The following is a 20,967-nucleotide window of genomic DNA, read 5'->3' as shown; positions in this document are numbered from 1 at the left end:
CCACGGCCCATGGGATAGCGCAAGGCAGTCGCGCGAGACGCGGTGACGCTTACCAATGGACCTATTATGCAGAGGTAGTAAGAACGAAGGTAACGGATACATTTCTGCTTGGACTTACGATGTCAATCAATATCAGGACTTGATACGATACGGGATTTCAGTCGCCGGAACGCAAAAAATGATGAATCGCAGACTGATGACACTAAGTACGATGGGAGAAAGCTGTAACGCCAAGGCCGGTGATATCCTTCGATAGGCTTGAGTGGGGGGCGTCGAAGATAGTTGTATCGCCTCCTACTTAGGTACACGGGTGACGTCGGACTCTGTAATCACAACCCTAGAATGCTTTCGGAGCATTTTTTAAACGAAGCCTGGTATCAAGGAAGTTAAATCATTCCGACAAGCAAATGAAGATGGAAACCAAGAGATAGATGGGACTTTTGACACCGACAACAGAAAGCGTACGACGGATGAGAATACCACTGTCTGATGGGGGAAACCAGAGCCTAGGCAACATTGGGGACCATGATTCACTTACCACAAAGAGCCTAGAGAGAGTAGAAAAGAGGCGCACTCGGAGCAAGTAACACAGGTCATTGAGGGTCCGGGTGAATAGCGGAAAATCAATGATCGGGAACGCGTCAACCCGACATTGTAGCCAAATTTCATGGGAACACGGCGGCAGTTGCCCGTTTTCCTGTTGACAATCAATTCACGCGTAACTTTCGAGTGCTTAAAAATTACGCGTCTTGTCTTAGTCTGGCCATCGTGCGCCGTTACCGCAAAGAACAGAGCGGCTAGTTCCTAATCGGTAAGCTCCCGACACACCTGCTGATGGCGGAACTTGGCGGAATGAAACTTGAGAGATTGCCAAGTTTACTACGCGATGGCAAATGAGGAGACGAAAAAGCAGCTGAAGACGTATTGTCAGGGGGCACTGCTGGTATTGATAAGATGCGTCAGAATAGGCAATAAGTACAAAAAAAGTGTTGATCAGCTCGGCCAAGTCGGATACGCAGCAGGGTCGTGTGTTGAACATGACGAAAAGGTGGGGACATCATTCGATGGGTCCTGGCCAGAAAGGATGATAAAGCACTTGAAAGTAGCGCCCGGTAACACAAAAGTTCTTGGCGTATCAAAAAAAAAGGTAGGAAATAGCGCTGGCCACAAGAATCAAACAATAAAAAAGAGACTAACAACGATTCTTCTGGGCACACTGCAAAGGCCAGCTGCAGTTTATTGAATAGAGACCAAGACATTCGATGATGACTCAGATGAGAGTTTCGGAAAGGCACGTGCATGGGATATAAATCTGTTCCTCACGTCACACGCTACCGCAGAACAGGTTTCCGGCTTTCATCTGTGCTTGGCCACAGGCTCTTTCATTCCCTTACTCACGACCGCCATGTTCCTCGTCCTCGTCTCCTTATTTTTCTTTCTTCTTTCCGTCGCTGCAGAGCCTGTACATGTCTCCATAAGGAACAACGGCCCCCGCGATGTTGATTACGCAGCTGCTGCGGAATCCCTCAGGGCAAAGTACGGCTATTTCCCCGCATCCCAGAGCAGGCGGGCTGGAAAAAGGCAGAGTACTGCTGGTATTGGTATTGTGGATCAAGTCTGTCGCCGTTTCTTTGCCCGATGCTGGGACCCTGAGCTGACTTTTCCCCTTTGAAAGAACACCGACGCGAGTTATTTTGCGACCGTCGACATTGGAACGCCGTGAGTGTCATTTCCACCTGGTCGACGTCGCGGAGCAGGTGGCGCATATGATAGACGGCCCCGGCTACGATGTCGACAAAAATTAAACGAGTTCCCGCTCGTCGGCAGCGCTTTCGGTGCCTCACTTTGACGCCACGATCGTCCCGACGTCCCAGTGGTTTTCTTTTTCAATTTCGGATAATTCTGACATCTCTCCAGGGCCCAACCGTTCAATGTAATTCTCGACACAGGCTCTGCAGATCTCTGGGTCGCCGATACGAATTGTTTGAGCTGTTCTTCTTCGACGCCTTTGTTCAACTCACAGTCATCATCAACATTACAAACGGCGTCCGGCAGCAACTCTCAGACTACCATACGTTATGGCTCGGGCGCCGTGGCTGGAACTCTCTCCTCTGATACAGTGGCAATGGGAGGTTTCACCGTGAACCAGCAAACTTTTTGTATGTTAAAATCGCTCTTGTGCTTTCAAACATTGACCCAGTTGCAGTGGCTGTTGATCAGACAACAAGCAGTTTGTTAAGCGGTTCCGTGTCTGGTATCATGGGTCTCGCTTTCGAACAGATTGCTTCTACGCAGGCAACGCCCTTTTGGCAGGCCCTCGTCAATGGAAACAAGTTGACATCTCCGGAAATGAGCTTTTGGCTCGCCCGGCACCGTGGTGAAACAAATGTGCAATCAGAAGAATCTGGAGGCGTGTTTACGCTCGGAGGAACCAACTCCACCCTATTCACGGGAGATATCGAGTTTTTGAACATGCCCGCGTCGGCGTCATTCTGGCTTCTAGAGCTCCAAGGCAAGTTCTTATCGTCGTCTATACCCTCAGGCTCCACCTGATTCGCGTTCCAGCCCTCACCGTCCAAGGCAAAAGCGTCGCTTTAACCACGAGCGGAACTACGGCATTATCTGCGATCGACACTGGAACCACTCTGATTGGTGGCCCGTCCGAAGACGTCGCTGCCATATGGGCTCAGGTTGAAGGTGCACAGCAGGCCCGAGGACAGCAAGGGTTGTACACGTTCCGTGAGTGGCGCATTCTCTCTTACATACTTAGGGCACTGACGTTTGGAATAATAATAAATTTTCAGCATGTAGCACCAACGTCGAGGTGACAATGTCGTTTGGTGGCAAGTCGTGGCCGATCAGTAGCCAGGACATGAATCTGGGCCCCGCAACCACTGGCAGCAGTATGTGTCTTGGGGGAATCTTTGACCTCACTGCCGGAAGCAACATCCCGGAAGGAACTGGGAATCCGGGATGGGTTGTCGGTGCAACGTTTTTGGTCAGTATCCGCATTTATCGACGTTGTAGTATCGACTAAAGTTTCCGATGTAGAAAAATGTATACTCTGTGTTCAGGGACTCGAATCCTCCAGCAATTGGATTTGCCCAACTATCGAGTGCAGCAGGGGGATCAGGTGCGGGCCCCTCCTCCAACTCTTCTGAACCATCCCTCACCTCGTCGGCTCGGACTACCACAGGCACCCCCGGAGCGGCGCCAAGTGGAACGACGACAAACAGCACTAATGCGGCAGCAGTGGTCAATATATCTCGGATAGTAGGCCTATTGATTCCAGGACTGGTGGTCCTGTCTTGCTTCTGGTTTTTATAATTAATGGACTCTTACTGATCTGGATAATAAACACGTACCAGTAATAATAGTGATGTTTTACGGGTATGTCCTGAAAAATGGATGCTAGGCAGCTCTGAGTACTGCCAAATTAAATTTATGAGGCACCGTTAGTGTCGTCGAGAATGGTACAAGGCAATGAAAAGATTGGCGCTGGTAAATGTTGACGTGATGGCTACATAACAAATGCATCTGCTTCCGGCGGCCATCTCCTAACGCATTCAACGATACCTATACCACTTTCTTCCCTACCACCAACGACCTTGGGATTGACACAATTGGAGGCAAATACATCGCAGCACCACCGGCGCTCTCTGGCGGCCACCAACAGCTTGCATGAGTCCACGATGAGCAGCCAAGGAAACCACTGCTCCTTCGTCCTCCTGGCTGAATTTCACATTCCTCGAAGGCGCACAGCTCAAGTACCAGTTCCCTCAACCTCTCGGTGTCGATGAATCGTGAGTCCATGCCCCACTCGAATCGGTGGCTACCAGGTATTCATCATCGGTAGGGTTCTCGCCATGTCGATGCTCCCAGACGGGGCTGAAATGCAGGTCGACGACTGGACGGTGTTCTTCCTGAACCAAACACCGTTCAATACTATCTCGCCTGTGGTCGGCCTGGACTCGCCAGACGTGAAGACAGTGGGGTTGCCGGGAGAGGAGCAGGCGTCGCGAGGGGACCAGCCGGATTTGCTCTGCGTGCTGAACTTGGTGAGGACCAAGCATGATAAATCACTGAATCGGTGCGTTCGCTGTGGTTTATTTAGGGATATATGCTGATGCTAGGCGGTGGATAGAGGAGCAAAGGTGCTGGCTTTGGCGATATGTACACGGCATCCATTTATCCAAATATTCAAGGCAAGTGCGCTACTGCTGTTATAGAGGATTCATTAACTCTGTTGTTCTAGCCTGTTCTGCTAATGGCTCTTGACGACTACCTCGTTGATCCCTCACAAGACTGCCTAGCACGTCTCTTTGATGCTGTCAACTCAATGGACTTTTCCGGGGCACCAATCCTGAATAGACACGAGAAGATGGTCATGAGATTTTCAGAGCGAAAGGATATCTTTGCTGAAAAGTTCGCTAATATCAAGAATGCTTCGTCCATGTCCCTCAGTGCAAGTGGCAGCAAGAACCATGCGCATAGAACGACGCCTTCTGCTGGCTCTTACTCTAGCTTTGAAGAGGGTATCTTGATGCGGACAAAGGAGAAGGAGCGAGCTGTTGACGAGAGCAGAGTGCGGGAATGGGATCATACAGTGAGGCCTAGGGACAGAGCGGATACAGAGAGCACAACCGCGTCTTCTTCACAGAAGCGCCAATCACGTACACCGCCTTCCGATTCATCGTTCACACTAGGTGGTAGTGCTGTGTGGGTAGGGGAAGAAAGCGGCTTGGAGAATGCTTCTACCGAAGGGGAAGATGGGACCGTCGCGTCGCTGGCTAACAGTAGCACGCTCGTAGGTTCTAGTCGAAAGAGACGCTCAACGGGTGCATCTTCGGCCTCGTCTCTCATTGGATCTACCCTTAGGCCGCCGCCGTTACATCCAGCCCATCCATCTTACGACCCACACCTACGGACTAAAGATACCCATTTCTTTCATACCACTGTGGCATATCGAGATCACCAGCTGCCTATCAGAATGCCGCTATCGACCTTTCCCGAAGAGGTTGGTGATGTAGGCAAAACTCTTACTTCATATCCAGTGCATTGTGGACTGATATTTGTTCTTTCTCAGTACTCCCTGATCACACTTATTAAAGTTTTCGGCGCCACTGTGAATGGTCCGTTACATCCCCATCTCCATACAAACGGTCCTCAAACTCATCCGATAATCGTTCTCTTCAACGCTTTGATCACTGGTAAGCGGATAATATTTTTGGGTCATAAACGACCCGCGGGCGAAGTGTCAAGTTTCGTACTGTCCGCATGTGCATTGGCGTCTGGATGTGGTGCTATTCTCCGAGGTTTCATAGAAAGAGCTTTTCCATACGCGAATCTCAATAATAGAGAAGAATGGGAGTCCGTGTACGTCTTTCTGTTTGTTGTTCACGTCACGGTCCGATTAATCGCTTCAAGTTCAGACCTGCGTACATCGCCGGCGTCACAAACCCGATCTTCGAAGCACTAGGTGCCTGGGATCTTCTCCTGGATATTGGCACGGGTACGGTCACTGTGGCGAAGGATATCCATACCAACTACCCAGTAACCAGTGGTCCTGGATTCATTGCGCCTTTAATAACCCGAAGCGGAACATTGAAAGCTGAATCATCCTTGGGGAGTGAGGAAGACTACCCGAAAGTCCCTACCAAAGACAAGGCCGACTTTGTACCCAAAGCAGACAATAACACGGATACAGTGTTCATCGAAGACGTATGTGATGTTCCCGTCCCATCATTGAATATGCCTGATGAAGATCTTTCTTCGTCTGCAGATCAAATCTGCAATTGAGTATCATTACGGGGAGAGTCTGGTTCGCGCACGATTCACGGAATATGTCGGCCGCTTTGTGCGCTTGGCATCACGCTACGAAGAGGAGGTTACTAGCGTTACAAGTATCGGGTACCCTAGCTCGCCTTTTATGGACGGGACCTCGTCTCGACCTCAGCTAGGAAGTGGTATCGTATTCAATGACGAGGCCTTGGGTCACAAGGAGCTAGCTGCGAACTACCATCGCGTAGAGGCGTGGAAAAAGACCAACAGCTATAAATACTATGCATTGGTCCGTCCATCTTGTTTTCGTTGTCCGCCTTCCTGACGACCCTTGTCATATAATTTCAGGATTTCAAAAAGTCACTGACAACAAACCCCATCAAAGGCTTTGACGTTGTACATCAAATCTTCCGGCTGAGGCATGCCAGAAGGATCCCAGACGCGGAAGTGTCTATGGTCATGCGTACGCTTATTGATAATGTCAAGACCTACGATCAGGTAGTAGAGGTGGGTCTCTCATGCTTAATTTTTTGCCTGTGAATGTCGGATAATTTATTTATCCATTATTACAGTTTCTGTCTTATCTAATGCCCCATAGTGGCGGTCTCCTCCCCTTCGCCTTTGGGCTTTTTCACCAAAAGGAGTCAATAAGGGATCAGACGGTAGATTTGTTCAATCAGCTCCGTGCATATCCGGTACGTTGCGAGCCGGTCGGTGTGTTTCGATATTAAAATTTGTTCCGTAGGTGGGCGTGTTGTTCTTACAAACACTTAACCACTTTCAACGATACGCGTATGTGAGGCAAGCACACATGCGAGAAAAGCGGGTAGCTGAGCAGCAGCACGACGCTAAAACGTCGTCGCTGCTCCCCCCTGCTCTACCGTCACGCACACACTCCAACGCTAGCGTCTCCTCGATGCATGTGGATGGTGCATTCTGATCTATATCATTGTAGTTTATGCGTGAGTGAGATGACGTTGCTTCCGAACAGATTAGGCTGATGTGTTCTCGCTGGTTACCAGTTATTCTATAGTCGTTCTGGAATCCACCTACATGTTAGCTATGTACTTTATTCTCCCACTTGTCTGTGTTATATCCGCACGTCGATCCTTAGAACGGGTGCTGGAGCAATCGCGTTGGAAATTTTGGACCTGAAACATATTAATATTATTATTCGTTGAAATTCGACCTTCTGAGATTCGTTGGGATGAAGCGGCATTTGGAGACACCGTCTCCGATAACACCTGCCAATGACAAAGCTGAGTTGTTGGTCTGGAAGTGCTTGATCTACATTTTTCCGTCGACAGTGTGGACTTTCAGGCTTGAAGCCTTAATAATTCCGCAATTGCCGCGGTAACCGACGGTTCAATCTGGCAGGCCGTAGAAATTTTCTAGCTTTATAAACGTCATTTGTTCCTAAATACAAGGACAAGAATTAAGTAGGCCTGGGTGAAACAAATAGAAAAGGACCACGAGGATGTGATGGCAACCTGCATCATATGTCCCCATGAGCACTATTAAAACGAGAAAGACAATCTTACTGGCTCGCAAGCGTCTCGGCACCCCGCTTCGACAAATAAGCCTCGAGAACGACGTCACGAAGAACGCTGCGCAGAAGCGTACCTAGCTTGTACCTATGATCTTCATAGCAATCCTCGAAACGGAACATGCGCAGCTCCACAGGTTAATTGAGATAATCACCGTAACGGAAGCAAAGGCCCATTCAAGCGCCGCAGCCACTTGTGGACGGGCGTGTACATACAATTCCCCCAGTCACGGGTACAACGTATTCGGCACTGGTTATGACCATTTGGAGGAAGTAAATTATCTATCACGGCGGTTGCCTTGAATAATAAGAGCCTATGGATCCGGGCCTGCCTGAGAAGACTGGGTCTGAAAAGAGTAAAGGGCTAGACTAGACGGTTGTGGCTGCCCCAAGAAACATCGGAGGTGTTTTGAGTGCGGACCACTACTATTGCTTCACCACGAATGGTAGACAAACATCAACGATTCGATTCATCGCATCTGTTTTCCGACAAGTTCGTACATGATATCAGATTCGAATGCACAGTTAGCGGGCCGCGTATGTTGTTGCCAGTCTATCGGTAAGATAGCGAGTTCCAGAGCGAGCACAGGGATCGTCTTCCGTGCAATGAGTCATGCCCAGAAGCGGGCCGACTTCGGCGTTGGAAATTCCAAACGTCCGCGAGGTTAAAGCTTGAAAGAGAAGCCCCAGAGAGTAATCAATTATTTCCGGCCCATCATACTTATGGCTTATGATTGTCGGTTCCTCTCCGCTCAAACCCGAAACGCTAGCTATAGGATCAACGGAAAGGTGTCCGATGATTCAAGGAGCTGCCAGCTGCAGGGAACAATTTGCCAAGCAGTCAGGGTAGAGATGCTCCTGACTATTATTGAACCTGATCCAGGATGAATTGATGTACAGTCAGAGCCTCTTCTACTTTGAAAGAAAAAGTCAGTGATGATATAAAGGAGCCAGAACAAGAGGATTCTGATCCATCCGGAACGGACGAGCCGAGGGAATGCCCATTCGGAGCCCATCCTCCGAGCCATGGACGAGGAACTGGCAGACGGGTTCTACTGGCCGATGTGAGAGAAAACGCGTTCGCCTAGTACAGACAAAGGTACAGAACGAAATGGTAGTCCTAAAGGCAACAGCAAATCTCCCCCCTGCCCCAGGAAGTAGTATCACCACATGTACAGAGAAGACGGGGATAAAAGAGGCGTAAGAAAGGTGTGGCGGTATGTCAAGAATTGCGACGCGTTTTCAGAAATTACCGGATTGGAAACGGAAAAAGAAATATGAAAATCAATGAGTAGATCTCAGATCGGGATGACCCTGTGTGTTGCCAAATGTGAGTAAACTGTAAACGTACCCCGTGCTTTCCGTTTTGGCTGTGCGGCCCAAAACACTTGATGTTCCTTTATTAACAGACAAGCATCCATATGAGTTGCCTTCGTTTTCTCTGTTTCGCTTCCGCCAGCCCTTCCGGCCTTCATGCATAACTGGATCGTTGTGCATCTGTCTTTTCACTAGGCTCGACCCCCTTTTCTTTCCTTCTTGTCTCTGTTCTTTGAACATTGCTCCGACCGCGGTATTTCCGGGAAAAACAGTCTTTCTTTGGATTGTAGATCGTTCCCCACATTGTTTTTATATTCTTCGATGGCCAACAAGACTGCGATGGTGAACGGTGGTGCACAGGGTGCCTTGCAAAGGGGTAAGGCGTGTTTACGGTGCAGGTCAGTGCTCGTCTCTTCTCTAAAATGGTAGAAATTCTTATCGAGTCTCCCCCCAGGAAACGAAAGATGGTATTCTTCCATTTTGTTTCTGAGCGCTCCGGAATCTGATCAATTCGCGCCTAGAGATGTGATGGCACGAAACCGGCGTGTCAGCAGTGTGTGCGCGCTAAGAAGGCAGATTGCTGTGAATATGATGATGGCAAGGGCAAGACGCGGACACAGATTCTCAAGGAGACAATAGCTCGACTCGAACAGCGTATACGGGAGCTCGAAGATCCGGAATATGTATCGCCTGCCATCACACTGCACGACCCTCATGCCTATCATCATTCTGAGTCCTCATCATCTTCGTTGGGCTCTCCGGGCAGTACTTCGTTTTCCGCATCACATTCGCCCTTCCCCTCTGGTGAGTACCTTTGATAATTTGTCCGCGGAATATGTTTGACACGGAGGGCCTTAGAGACGACTAGCTCACCGCCACGACCATGGACAAATTTACCAGTAAGTCTAGGTCTGTCATTAATACCTCTTTCTGATCCTCGTAGGGCGTATCTCCTTCGGCCACTCCCTTTTCCTCTGAGATATTCTTCGACGAGCCCCAGATTTCAGCTCCATTCGACCTCGCACCCGCCCTGTAAGTCCTGCGTCATGCATGCCATCACCCAATCTGATCTCTGATGGGGCACATCTAGCTTGGATCTCTTCGCCCCTCATCGTCACCAGTGCGGCTTTGAAGTGCACATGGGCAGCCTCAGGGATAGCCTCAACCTGCCCATGTCGGAACAGCGTCATCCGGCCCTCATGAACGCCATCTATCTGTGGGCCTGTTTTGTCTCACGGCCGGAACCCCTCTGCGAGCATGAGGAGCACTTCCTGACCCAGGCCATCCAGGCGCATCAGCAAGGCCTTAGGCTTGCAGACAAAGTTTTGGACATCATACAAGCTTCGTGCCTCCTGTCTGTGTACTTCCTCGCAAATGGACGGCTGTTGGAGGGGAGTTACCACGCCAGCGCTGCAGCCGCCCTAGCGGTCCAAGTAGGCTTGCACATGGATGTCTCACCTGAGCCTCATCAGTGGATGAATGACTCCACCGAGTCATTCGACCTTAAGCCACAAAAGATTGACTTGAGGCGGGGCGAGCGAGTCCTGGCATTCTGGCAAGTATACAACCTGGATCGATGCTGGTCAGTTGTGCTTAGGAAGCCTCCTGTCCTTCCGGATGGGTCAAATCCCTGGACCTCGATAACCTGCCCTTGGCCACAAGACATGGCGGAGTATGACTCGGTCCGTACCCTGAAACTTTCCGTTCTGTTCGCGTACGCTGATCTCGAAACTTGCCAGGGTTATATTGAGTCCAACTCTCCATATCACACCATTGCGAGTTTCTTGAATGGGGATGTGGCCTCAGGGAGCTTCTCGCTGCAGACCTTGCGTGCAAAGGCCTCCACCCTCTTCGCCCATGCGGACCAGCTATCCCGGGCGTGGGACTCGCGTATGACGTTCTATTCCATATGATCATCATTGTCATGCTAAATTTACTCCGCATAGGAAAACCTTCACCTGGGAATCAAGAACAGATACGAGCGCTAGAGATTACGATCACGCGGTTTTTATCAACACTTCCTCCAGTACATTCGCTGGATGCAACGATGGCTGACGATAGACAACTTTTAATCACAGTACATACTCTGGCGCATGCTTCCATAATAATCCTCCACCAACCGTTCGCCCGCGATGATGCCCACTCGTATGACCGGTCCTCTCGGGCTGCTAGAGCCTGCGCCTCGATTATTAAATCTATGACGGATTCAGATTTTAACTTCTTGGATCCCATAGTTGGCGTAAGTCGTTCCCATGCTCGTGAGAAGGTTATTCATTTATGTCGTACTCTTTTTAGACTTGTTGGACATCAGCGGCGGAAATCATCGTCCGTGAACTTGATACTTTGGAGTCAGCATGGCCACCCATGAATAGTTCTGATGTGCGAAGCGAACTTGGTACGATCCTATATGCCATGACCAACTTTCATTCCCATTTCCCTATCCTGGGTGTGTTCACTCCTTTCGTACGTTTCTTGATGCTTACCTCTGATCTCAACTAGGTATTCCGATAGCGAAAATCCAGAAGAGGCTGGAAGTATAGGATTCAATCTCGACGTACGAGGATGCTAATCCCTCCCTCTTGGACATTACGAGGACTCTCTTAAAGACGTTGCCCATTGCATGGACATTGTAATGTGTGGACATTGTTTTGCTTTGGACTTGAACATTTGTTGTTATACATTCGGACTCGCACTTTTTGGACATTTTTACTCTACGGATACGCCTGGTCGTACCTTTCACGCTCTTTGACGATTTTGACGATACCTTCGCATTAGAACCATGGACTCTGGACTACTACGCACACTTGGACTTGTACTAATAGGCATTGCATCTTTATTACCCCCCCACTTTATCACACACTTTACTTATAATGTAGTTTTATCGTTACTTACCCTGTACCTATTGTTCCGGACTGTTGCTCTCTTGTGTTGTTGCTCTCTAGTTGTTAGGACGCTCACATAAAAAGAAAAATGTATATTAGAGCTTGCGGCCGAAACATGGGGTCGTTACTTTGCAAGCTGTCGAAGTTACCTTGCATTGAGCCTACGCTAGAGATCCGCCCGAATGAAAGTTTAATTCCGTCGCAGAATGTATATGTATCGTACGGGGTTATAGGTAGAGGGACTACATAGCGCTAGAGAGGCATGTAGCAGTTTATTTTTAGGCCGCGCTTACGTTTACATAACTTTGATCGACTCCCGGCATCCGAGTCGAGTAAGTATATTTAATGTGGCATTTACCTACTCGACGCGGGCGATGTATTGCAGCGATTGTTAGCAATGCGCTGAATCTATCAGTGATGTCTAGATATTTCCGATTATATGCATTGAAGAGGAAACCGGATATAACAGCAAAATCTGGGCGGCTCTGAAGCGACAGTGTCGGAGTACAGAACCGAGGCCTTGCCGTGCCATGGCCATCGAGTTATGTCAACCCCGATGACGGAGTGGCTATTTTTAGCTATTTGACAATTCTTTAAAAATGATTGTGTCATCGACAATTGACCCCATTTCGTACTAATGTGATGGTAACCTGGTCACACGTTGAATATTATGCGCAGGGTTTGATAGCTGTTTCAAAATACACGGGAGCTTTGTCCAATATAAACTGGTCACAGACACTGAATTCATTCTATCGTGTGCATCGTGTGAGTAGGTTATTTTAAAATTGTCGTGCCGCCGACGGATCAATTACGTCATTCGTGTAATTCAGTTCCTCAAAGTATAGGCAAAAACAGCCTTACTGTGCCGATATGCCGACATTAAGCCGAGAGAATATATAATATACAGATTTGGATATGCTTATTCTGAAAATTTGCACGTAATATACATAACATTTTCTGCCTCCGCCCCTCGTCAGCTCCTCCGGGTGCTGGTCAGCACACAAATTCTAAGTGACCACACCTGTGAATAGATGTATGTATGTCAAATATCCTTAAATAAGTTACCTCTCATTGTTTCGCCGATGCTTCCAGAGCCATCATGGATTCAGAAAGTGGGCCCAAGTCTTCCGCCTCGACTTCACAACCTAGTACTTCCGATTCCTCGTCTGCCTTTGAACGGTGGCGCAGCTGGGCCAGTGAAATGACCGGAATTGGACTGTCTACCGGCGGCACGCCTTCTGCATCACGACAAGCTCGCGATATTGCGCGTTGCGAAAAAAACAAGCAATGGCTCATCGACAATTCACCGGTCGTTACTTTTATGCTCCAACACCTTTCCCTCAGCGGTTGTCGTGTCCCAGCTCGGAATCTCATCTGTGGTCCATGCAACCAGACACGTGCAGGGGGATATGATCCCGAGCGTGGCGCCATTATCCTTTGTGCGTCCAATTTCTACAGCCGGAGACACATGGAACGCACCATGGCCCATGAACTCGTGCATATGTACGATGACTGCAAATTTAACGTGGACTGGTCGAATTTGCGGCACCAGGCATGTTCGGAGATACGAGCGAACAGTTTGAGTGGGGATTGCCGGTATGCCAGTGAGTTGGCGAGGGGAGTCTTTGGAGTGGCGGGTCAACACCAGGAGTGCGTGAGGAGACGAGCGATTGGGTCGTTGGCAGCAAATCCACTATGCCCGAACGAAGAAACTGCGAGGAAGGTCGTCAATGAGGTCTTCGAGAGCTGTTTTAAGGATACCAGGCCATTTGACGAGGTGTACTGATGCGCTGACCGGTCACCGTGCCCTCTAGTCACATTGGATTAGGGCTGGCCACTTAGAATTATAAATCATCGACAGCTTTAGGTTTTTGCCTTTTACTTGCCTGTAGACAGTAGGGCACCCTGAGCGACAGTACTTGTAGCAGGCAAATTCATGTACAAGACAATCCTGGAAGAATTCATTCCGAGGCACGGAAGACTTCTTTTAATTTCCCCTTCAGTGATGCTACGGCCGCGAATGGGTCCAGGGCGTCGAATATCCTCCGTTGCTATTACGAGTCCACGTAGTAGCATATGTATATCCCTGATCGCCGTGTTTTCTTCATACAATGATGCATCATCAACTGGCTTGAACTTGACCCACTCTAACATACTAAGCCGTCTACATATTGGCGAACTATAAAGATAACCCTGCCTGCCGCCAACTAATCACAAGTAATCACAAGTTAGCTTGTATTGAAATCACGGTGAAAACCATGTTACTTTAAGGCATCGTAATTAAAACATGCTATTAGTTTGGGACAAGTTGATCTGGTGAGATACTTAAGTAGCGGCAATTATTTGTACTGTACATCTAAATAAGCCCTCTTCCATTACAAGTTTCGGGGAGTAGCCGTGATAGCCAGAGGATAGTCAAAGAGTGTCGTGCGCATGTTAAGAATGCCATCTATGAACTTCTGCTGATCGAACGACTTCGGAAGGTCCATATCATAGGCAAGCATCAGCTTGGCCACAGTGAGGTGGAGTTCCTGGTTGGCAAAGACCTTGCCCAGGCAACTGAATGCACCTGTCAATGTCGTAACTGATCAACAAACCCCATTATTGAATCAATGAAAACGATACACGAACCGTAAGAGAAACACAGCATCGCGTTCTTCTTCGTGATGGTCTCCGGCCCGAGACCCTCCGGCTGCCATCTCTCAGGCAAGAATTCCATCGGCATGGGGTAGAAGTTCTCCGGGTCGGTCTGTTGGGTGTATGGGGGAACCGACTACATGACACTTTGAGATGAGCTCTTCGCAGTTTCACAACAATCAATATAACGTACCACTATGATATCCTCGGGGATGAATTCACCGTCAATCATCGACCCTCCCTCGCCCACGACACGAGGTAGACCACCAAATGGTGTCCCGAGGCGCTAGACCCTCCCAGACGACACCGTAGAGGTAGGGTAGATCAAGGAGTGCTTTAGGGTCGTCAATCTCGTCGACGCTGTTAAAGTGTGCATCAAGTTCGTCACGGAGTTTCTTGTAAACAGGTGCGGTCACGGAAGGAGGTAGAAGAGAAGGATCGTTAGTGTTCCACCGGTGGTGTCGGATCCTACAGGCACATTCATTCATCAGACAAGTCTCACAAGGTGCTTCATATACTCACCGGCAGCAATAGCAAAGGCAGAGTCGATATTGAGGTCCTCATCACCGAGACACTCGCCACCCTTCTCACCAAGCTAAACAAACGGAATGATGAAGCCGCACCAGCGCCCAGAAGAAAATAGCTCACCAAGTACGAGGCAATATCGTCACCGGTGATGTGCTTACGGACGTCCATGAGCTTCGTGGCTGTCCTTTCCAAAACGTGGAATTCATCAGAAGCTGGCAAGTTCCATGCAATGTCGAAGATGGAAGGTGCTTCACCGAGACTATAGTGATGGTTAGGGTCCATTCAAAATGAACGGACATGTAGAATGGACTCACACTTCGAAGACAACTGTGGCGTTCTGCGCGTTCTCAGAGACGTCCTCCGGGTCACCGTTAGCCATGAGTTCCTGTGTAACGTCGTTAAAACTATAAAAAAAGACAAAAACTGAGTAAGTAGTACGCACAACATCGCTGGTTGCACCAAAAGTCATCTCAGCCTGAAAACAGTGTCAGCATATAGAACTCTAATGAGAATCCATTTCCTGACCATCAAGTCATATGCCCAGTGACGGATTATCTCAGACATGTCAATGACACCATCAGGACTGCGTCGCTTGTCCATGACCTTAATCATCTGCTTCGTCCGCTTATCAACGACAGCGAGAAGCTTAGGCAGCCTAAAATAGTTTGTGAATTCTTCGTTAGCAAGAAGGGGTAAAAGAACATACGACTTGGAGCTGAAAGCACCAGCCCACGCCTTCCTACGAATGTTGTGCAAATCCCTTTCGGGGGTGAAGAACAATCCTCCAACGGGGGCACGTCCAGGACGGTACGCCATACTCTTGTCCATACTCTGTGCGGTGGTGTAGATCGGGTGGACAGCTTCGACAGAAGCAATGGAAAGCGTGTTGGGACCTGTCCAATGTTAGCTCCCCCTCTACTAAGCATGAAAGAAGCTTGACATACCGGTTCGCACGAATTTTCCGTACTTCTTGTGCAGGTCCTTGATTATCAGGTAACGGTGGCCGGTCGACACCATATGCATGGCTTTGAATGAGGTAATCTTATTGAGGAAGGGGCCGGGGAAGCGCCAGAGGGGGTGCAGAGGTGAAAGGCGGTAAGCAACAGCGAGTACGATCATTGTCCCCAAGAACGATGCGACTCCACTAGCCGCTATACCTAAGGATTGGCTTATCCCTAGTTGCTTGTAAACGCCTGTGCCGAACAGCGACGCCCAAGTCAGGGCACAAACAGCGACCGCGGTGTCTCCACGATATTCATGGCGATTGAGATACAAAGTCGTTGCCTAGAAGAGTTGTTAGGCGCGCTGCATCTGATGCGAGACATCGACGAGTACTTACCGCTCCGGTCACAGCAGCAGCAGTAGAAACACCAGCGAGGTCGAAGGAAGGAGCCAATTCTTGTAAAGCGGACAGAGACATGATGATGATGGTTGGGTAAAGAAACGACTTGCTGAAATTCTGGCTCATGAAAAGGCAGAATTAAAGCCGAGTCGGGTGCAGCGTACAAGATCAAAAACAGCGCAACGTAGGTCAGGGAAAATGATGCGTTCCACATTCGACAGCCTCCGGCAGTCTGGCTAGCTATGAGGCAGCGGTAAGACTCCGATAACTCTTTCGCTTGTCGGGTTCGACAAATTTTGATCTGTTCTATTCGCGTTATGACCTACGGCAAATCTATTAATACCGAGATGAGCTACTTGATATAGGATTTGACTAATGACTTGCTTACCATGTACCCTAAAATCCAAAGATATTTGGTCACTCGAACAGTGAATAGGAAGAGTAAATTGCCCCGCCGCCGCAAAGAAATGACGGATCGCTGATCGAGTAGCTTTCACATGTTGAAGCCCGGTGGCTGTGACCCATTAGGTGCCTACTTTTCGCTCCGGCAACCGCAATTGTGGCGTTCGATATTTCTGTAATTAACTTGGCAAAATCTCATGCATGGGGCATGTGAATGCCTCGCTGCAAGGGTTTGCTGTTCGCGATTCATTACTGCGATAAATGAGACTACCTGACTGCTTAAACAGTATACGCCTGGTCGTAACGACATCAGACGATACCCCAGGTACCCTGCATTCCCAGGTTTTGACAAGTTATTTCAACTTCAACATGGACAGAAGGTGACGGCGGCCCCACTTGGAAAACACAGGTTTTTGGGGATTAGTGTAATTCCTACGCGTAGAATAAGCACACGACCGCTGTAAGATCCAACAGGGGATAAAAGGGCCTCACATTGGGAAATCCTCCGGATTTGCATGTCGGGCGGCGATTGAGGTTAACAAATTCTCCCGCGCTATATGCCCATAAGAGCGAATGGACCACAAGACTAGAATACCACGAGTGAATGCGATAGACACCTAAACGTGAAGATGCCCCGTGATTCTGATAAAAAAAGGTTTACGGTTGATACAAATGAATACGATTTGCGGTGGGATAGCGCCGTTCAGTGTTGCGGCCGTTCGCACTGGATGAACTATATCGAAGCTTTGCTCTCAGACTGCCGCCGAGCCACGTCCACCCTCCATGCCTCCATCAAGCCTCTAGTCGCATTTGAATGTGCTTCATGCACATCAGTCTTCTCTTTGACAGCTTTTGCGATCGCAGCAGCTATAGTCGCGTCCCAGTTTTCTAGGGTATGATATTCCATGGCGTCAATCATCAGCATAGGGTCATCATCCTCGTCCCCATATCCTACGGTCCGTTTCGGTGCCTCACCTTGAAATTCACATGTCAAGGTGAACACACGCAGGACGAAAAAACTTACCATAAGCTTGCATCTTGACCTTCTTCCGGCTCTTCATGATCTGGGTCCGTGTCCTGGTCTTGGCGCTCATTATCAGGTAGAACAACTGTCCGATAACTTCAGCGGCCCTGTTTTTGAGTACTCCCGCATCTCCAGCCCCTTCAGTCCGCGCAGCGAGGCAACGCTCGACGAACTCCGTGGTATATAGTGTGCCAAGATTCCTAGCAGTGTATCCTTCAGGGCATATTTTGTCAATATCCAAACCCAGATCTGATCCCTTAGTAGAATCATCCGTATTCGTAGCAAAGTTTGCTTTCCCCGAATGGCTCTGCTCAGCGCGCTTCGCAAACTCGTTGGTAAGCCATGCATGTATCTGCGCCCGGTCCCACGTACGCGGGTCTTCGGAATCATACGCTCGAGGCCCGCGCGGTTTGGCGGGTACTGTGCGGAATGGAGTTGCATATGAGAGTGTGTTGGTGCTATGAATGCTATCTTGGATGTGCGGGCAGACATGCGCAATAATGACGGCTTTCGACGGTTGACGGGATTCAACGTCAAAGATAGGCTTGAGCAACATAGTTAGCTTGTTCGAACGCTAGGGGATATGCACAAATCCGTCTTCAGCCGCCATCTTGGCTTTGGCGCGAACAGACTCTTTGAGATTCATGAGGCTTTCGTTGTTCTCGCGGGACTCTTTCATGCGCTGCTTGTCGTGGGCTTTGGAGTCTTCGTGACGCTCACTGCCCGCTAAACTTGGGTGGGGATTAGTGATTCCTTTTCATATTTTGTCAACTAATGCGACTTACTCGACGAGAACAAGCCGTCCATCTTCAGCGTACGGTAAAGACTTATTCTTGATATGAATGGTGAGAACAGCATGACTGTGGCTACTAGCTGCGTTTCGGAGAGTAGCACTTAGTGCGTCGGTGCGACAGAGAAGACGTGATAAGCTCTTGCTAGCTCTTTGGACGTGCGGACAATCGTGGAGATAAGCCTTGGCCTAACATTCCCAGCCTTGTCCTCGTGGATAGCAACGTCGTTGCGCACAGCATTTCCCGACGCGTCTACCTTGTCGCTCGGCTCAACTAAATCCGTCGCGTGTTTCCCCTAGGAGTTCCAGGAATGTCACGCTGAACTCGAAAAAATCCGCTTCATTTTCGCGATAAGAAAGGCGGTTGCCGACAACACGAGCTGTGTCAAAGAGATCTCGCGCGATACGGGACTCGATTCCCTCCATGGTGTACGTTTTTCCACTGCTTGTTTGACCGTAAGCGAGAATGCATCCGACGCCACCGGATAGTGCCAGATGGAGGAGCTATACATGTTGTCAGTGAGGATTCTCAGAACACAAGAACGCATGCATCAATGACAGGGTCGGTGAGTTAGGTAATTAGGACCCGGCAACTGACATCTCAAAGCTCCTTATCATGTCCCAGGCCCCGAAGAACCTTCCGGACGCGATAAAGAAGTTCCCCCACTTGGGCTTGTTTTTTTTTTCGTTTGGTAATGGTTATAATTGGCCCATAGCAATGCAGAAAGCGAGAAAATGTCAGGTTTTTGGACCTAAAAACAGACCGACTATGTCATGAGGCCTTGAAAAAGTAGACGCACATCATTAGAAACGACAGTTCGTTGATATACTTCTTCGTTCGTCGTATCCGGTCCCAAGGCGAGGTCGGCGATGTACTCCTTGTGTGTGAGTGTAAATACAGACCACTATCCAGTGTCATTAGGCGTCAGGACCACCGGCAAGAAATCTGAGGACACACCTTCATTCCAGGTACATGAGCAACAAAGACTCCTGGCTCAGCAGCTCTTAATGGTAATACCGATACAGGCCTCTACTGGCAAGTCATTTTCCCCATCTGCAGACTGTCGACTGGAACTTGCTCGTAGCTTCACCAGGTAGCGGAGGACGGGTTCGAAATGCGACGACAACATCCTTGCTGGCTCTCGGTGCTTTAGGCGACGTCCTCGAATGGCACACTGAACCCTGTCGCTGGGGGCTGCTTTGCTGCCCATTCTTCGAGGAGTCTACGAAAACGAGGCAGCTGAGTGGTCGTAAGAGTCGCAGATGTCGCCATAGTAGATAAGAGATGAGGATTATGTTCCCTGTTATCAAACTCGCAGCGCCATATGATTCTGCAGAGTCAGGGCATTGTTGTTCAAGATCCTTGTCAATATCTGCCAAAAAATGAGAATAGTATGCGGCAGCAAAGGCGATTATTCATGTGGAGAACGTTGAAGATGGTGGGCGAGGTACAAATGATGGCAAATGCGGCTCCGGGTATTCGTTAACCGTTACCATCAGATGTCGACGATATTCCTGCCACTTCGCGTCGACCAACACTGTTATTTCAAGGCAACGTTAGGCAAGGCCCTTGGCGATGGGACTCGACGAAGACATTAAGCGTTTTTGTAGGCAGTGATACATGTCTTCCGAGGTGAAAACGATGATAATTAAACATCGCAGTGCTAACGTTGACCCAGAACGATTCATAGGCCATCGCAGTCGTCGTATTCTGACACGGGCGCCTTCAGTTTTCTGAATTGCTCCAAAGTAACGCCGGGATGCTGCTTCTGTGAAACAGTGGTCGGCTCACCAGACTCACAGGTGCCACTCTTGAAGCTTGACGTTCCAATTCCCTTTCGTCTGCGTAAAGGACTCAGGGTGCTGCGGTGTGAGTCTTGAATTCCGTTTCGAAGAAGACAGAGCTATTGCAGAGGATGAACGGAATACCCAGCAGGCTCCGAAAATTGGGAATGGTTATCGATCCCTTTCCTGGCAATATTGTTTCTCGTCTCACTTGAACCCATTGCTCGTAAATTCAAGTTTAAGGTTTTCAGCTCCTGCAAGCAAAAATAACCAGTGTGCCCTGAGAAATACCAGGATTACCGCGATCGTACCGCTCAAACATATACTCCGTTCTTCTCCTTCTGCTGGCATTTTGTGACATTCATTGCATTTAGATGATCTGAACTCTATCAAGCCAAAGAATTGTTCTTCACCTCTACTTGGCTAAAATCTCACCATTGATTCTCAAGACATCTTTGGTTTACGAAACGCTCCTGCGACCATGTCGTCCAAGTTTAGCGAATTCCCAATTCACTCCTGGTAAGTATCTACTTCGAGTCAACCAAGTACTTGTGAAAATGCAGGGATATCAAACAAACTTTTGTGAGGCATCTTGAACAGCGCTTCACCAAATGTAATCCAAGGCGTCTTGAGTCTTGACTGATGTGAACGAGTCAGCTGCCAGGAGTGCAAGACTCTCTTCCGGTGGCGATGGAGAAACTTTCAAGCGCTTGCTTGCTTAATGTTACTTGTGTCTTCTATCCGATGGACACGGTGAGACCCCAAGAGGAGTCATATGCACCTGAAGAAGCACCCATCTCTCTTTGCCTCTTTGAAGCAGACGGTACTTTCTGCTTTCCCTATTGATGTAGCGCAGCAGTCTTTTTGTGGTTAGCGTCCTTTATGGGTGCGTTTCCTAACTTGTCACGGAGAAATGCGACTAAAGGTCCCATA

The 20,967-nt window shown here is 49.0% G+C and overlaps 6 protein-coding genes across 6 annotated transcripts; 4 read left to right on the top strand and 2 right to left on the bottom strand.

The window, feature by feature from the left end:
- Positions 1-1,304: 1,304 nt before the first annotated feature.
- Positions 1,305-3,448, top strand: EV420DRAFT_1525360 (aspartyl protease). The gene is made up of 8 exons (XM_060472373.1): positions 1,305-1,615; positions 1,676-1,719; positions 1,918-2,159; positions 2,207-2,512; positions 2,566-2,739; positions 2,805-2,998; positions 3,052-3,133; positions 3,197-3,448. Exons 1-8 carry the CDS (start codon positions 1,406-1,408, stop codon positions 3,325-3,327), a joined length of 1,383 nt encoding a protein of 460 aa, XP_060334133.1. The 5' UTR covers positions 1,305-1,405; the 3' UTR covers positions 3,328-3,448.
- Positions 3,449-6,971, top strand: EV420DRAFT_1525352 (stabilization of polarity axis-domain-containing protein). Its single transcript, XM_060472372.1, has 11 exons — positions 3,449-3,722; positions 3,763-3,803; positions 3,857-4,090; positions 4,145-4,205; positions 4,256-5,026; positions 5,087-5,376; positions 5,433-5,721; positions 5,783-6,070; positions 6,130-6,288; positions 6,354-6,476; positions 6,527-6,971. The coding sequence occupies exons 1-11, from the start codon at positions 3,693-3,695 to the stop codon at positions 6,719-6,721; spliced, it is 2,481 nt and encodes an 826-aa protein (XP_060334132.1). The 5' UTR covers positions 3,449-3,692; the 3' UTR covers positions 6,722-6,971.
- A 1,994-nt stretch (positions 6,972-8,965) lies between these two features.
- Positions 8,966-11,304, top strand: EV420DRAFT_1735023 (uncharacterized protein; the record flags this gene model as incomplete). Its single annotated transcript, XM_060479994.1, has 9 exons — positions 8,966-9,052; positions 9,166-9,448; positions 9,503-9,543; positions 9,588-9,676; positions 9,735-10,326; positions 10,384-10,534; positions 10,591-10,883; positions 10,940-11,090; positions 11,144-11,304. 9 exons carry the CDS (start codon positions 8,966-8,968, stop codon positions 11,182-11,184), a joined length of 1,728 nt encoding a protein of 575 aa, XP_060334131.1. The 3' UTR covers positions 11,185-11,304.
- A 1,183-nt stretch (positions 11,305-12,487) lies between these two features.
- EV420DRAFT_1192758 (peptidase M76 family-domain-containing protein) lies at positions 12,488-13,358 on the top strand. The gene has a single exon (XM_060466302.1). The coding sequence runs from the start codon at positions 12,626-12,628 to the stop codon at positions 13,310-13,312; it is 687 nt and encodes a 228-aa protein (XP_060334130.1). The 5' UTR covers positions 12,488-12,625; the 3' UTR covers positions 13,313-13,358.
- A 543-nt stretch (positions 13,359-13,901) lies between these two features.
- EV420DRAFT_1639731 (cytochrome P450) lies at positions 13,902-16,111 on the bottom strand (the record flags this gene model as incomplete). The annotated part of the gene is made up of 13 exons (XM_060477012.1): positions 13,902-14,095; positions 14,158-14,299; positions 14,357-14,404; positions 14,466-14,523; positions 14,580-14,631; positions 14,686-14,758; positions 14,812-14,950; positions 15,006-15,076; positions 15,134-15,166; positions 15,217-15,346; positions 15,398-15,584; positions 15,636-15,975; positions 16,031-16,111. The coding sequence occupies 13 exons, from the start codon at positions 16,109-16,111 to the stop codon at positions 13,902-13,904; spliced, it is 1,548 nt and encodes a 515-aa protein (XP_060334129.1).
- A 1,057-nt stretch (positions 16,112-17,168) lies between these two features.
- Positions 17,169-19,522, bottom strand: EV420DRAFT_1619072 (P-loop containing nucleoside triphosphate hydrolase protein; the record flags this gene model as incomplete). Its single annotated transcript, XM_060475424.1, has 11 exons — positions 17,169-17,410; positions 17,460-18,021; positions 18,049-18,190; positions 18,245-18,328; positions 18,354-18,394; positions 18,417-18,545; positions 18,568-18,753; positions 19,050-19,154; positions 19,208-19,253; positions 19,325-19,397; positions 19,426-19,522. 11 exons carry the CDS (start codon positions 19,520-19,522, stop codon positions 17,169-17,171), a joined length of 1,707 nt encoding a protein of 568 aa, XP_060334128.1.
- Between the last annotated feature and the right edge of the window lie 1,445 nt (positions 19,523-20,967).

The sequence above is a fragment of the Desarmillaria tabescens genome, assembly GCF_030435595.1.
Source record: "Desarmillaria tabescens strain CCBAS 213 chromosome Unknown EV420scaffold_9, whole genome shotgun sequence".
NCBI classification, from domain to species: domain Eukaryota; kingdom Fungi; phylum Basidiomycota; class Agaricomycetes; order Agaricales; family Physalacriaceae; genus Desarmillaria; species Desarmillaria tabescens.
The sequence above is the reverse complement of the archived record's forward strand: the minus strand, read 5'-3'. Positions and strand labels throughout refer to the sequence as shown.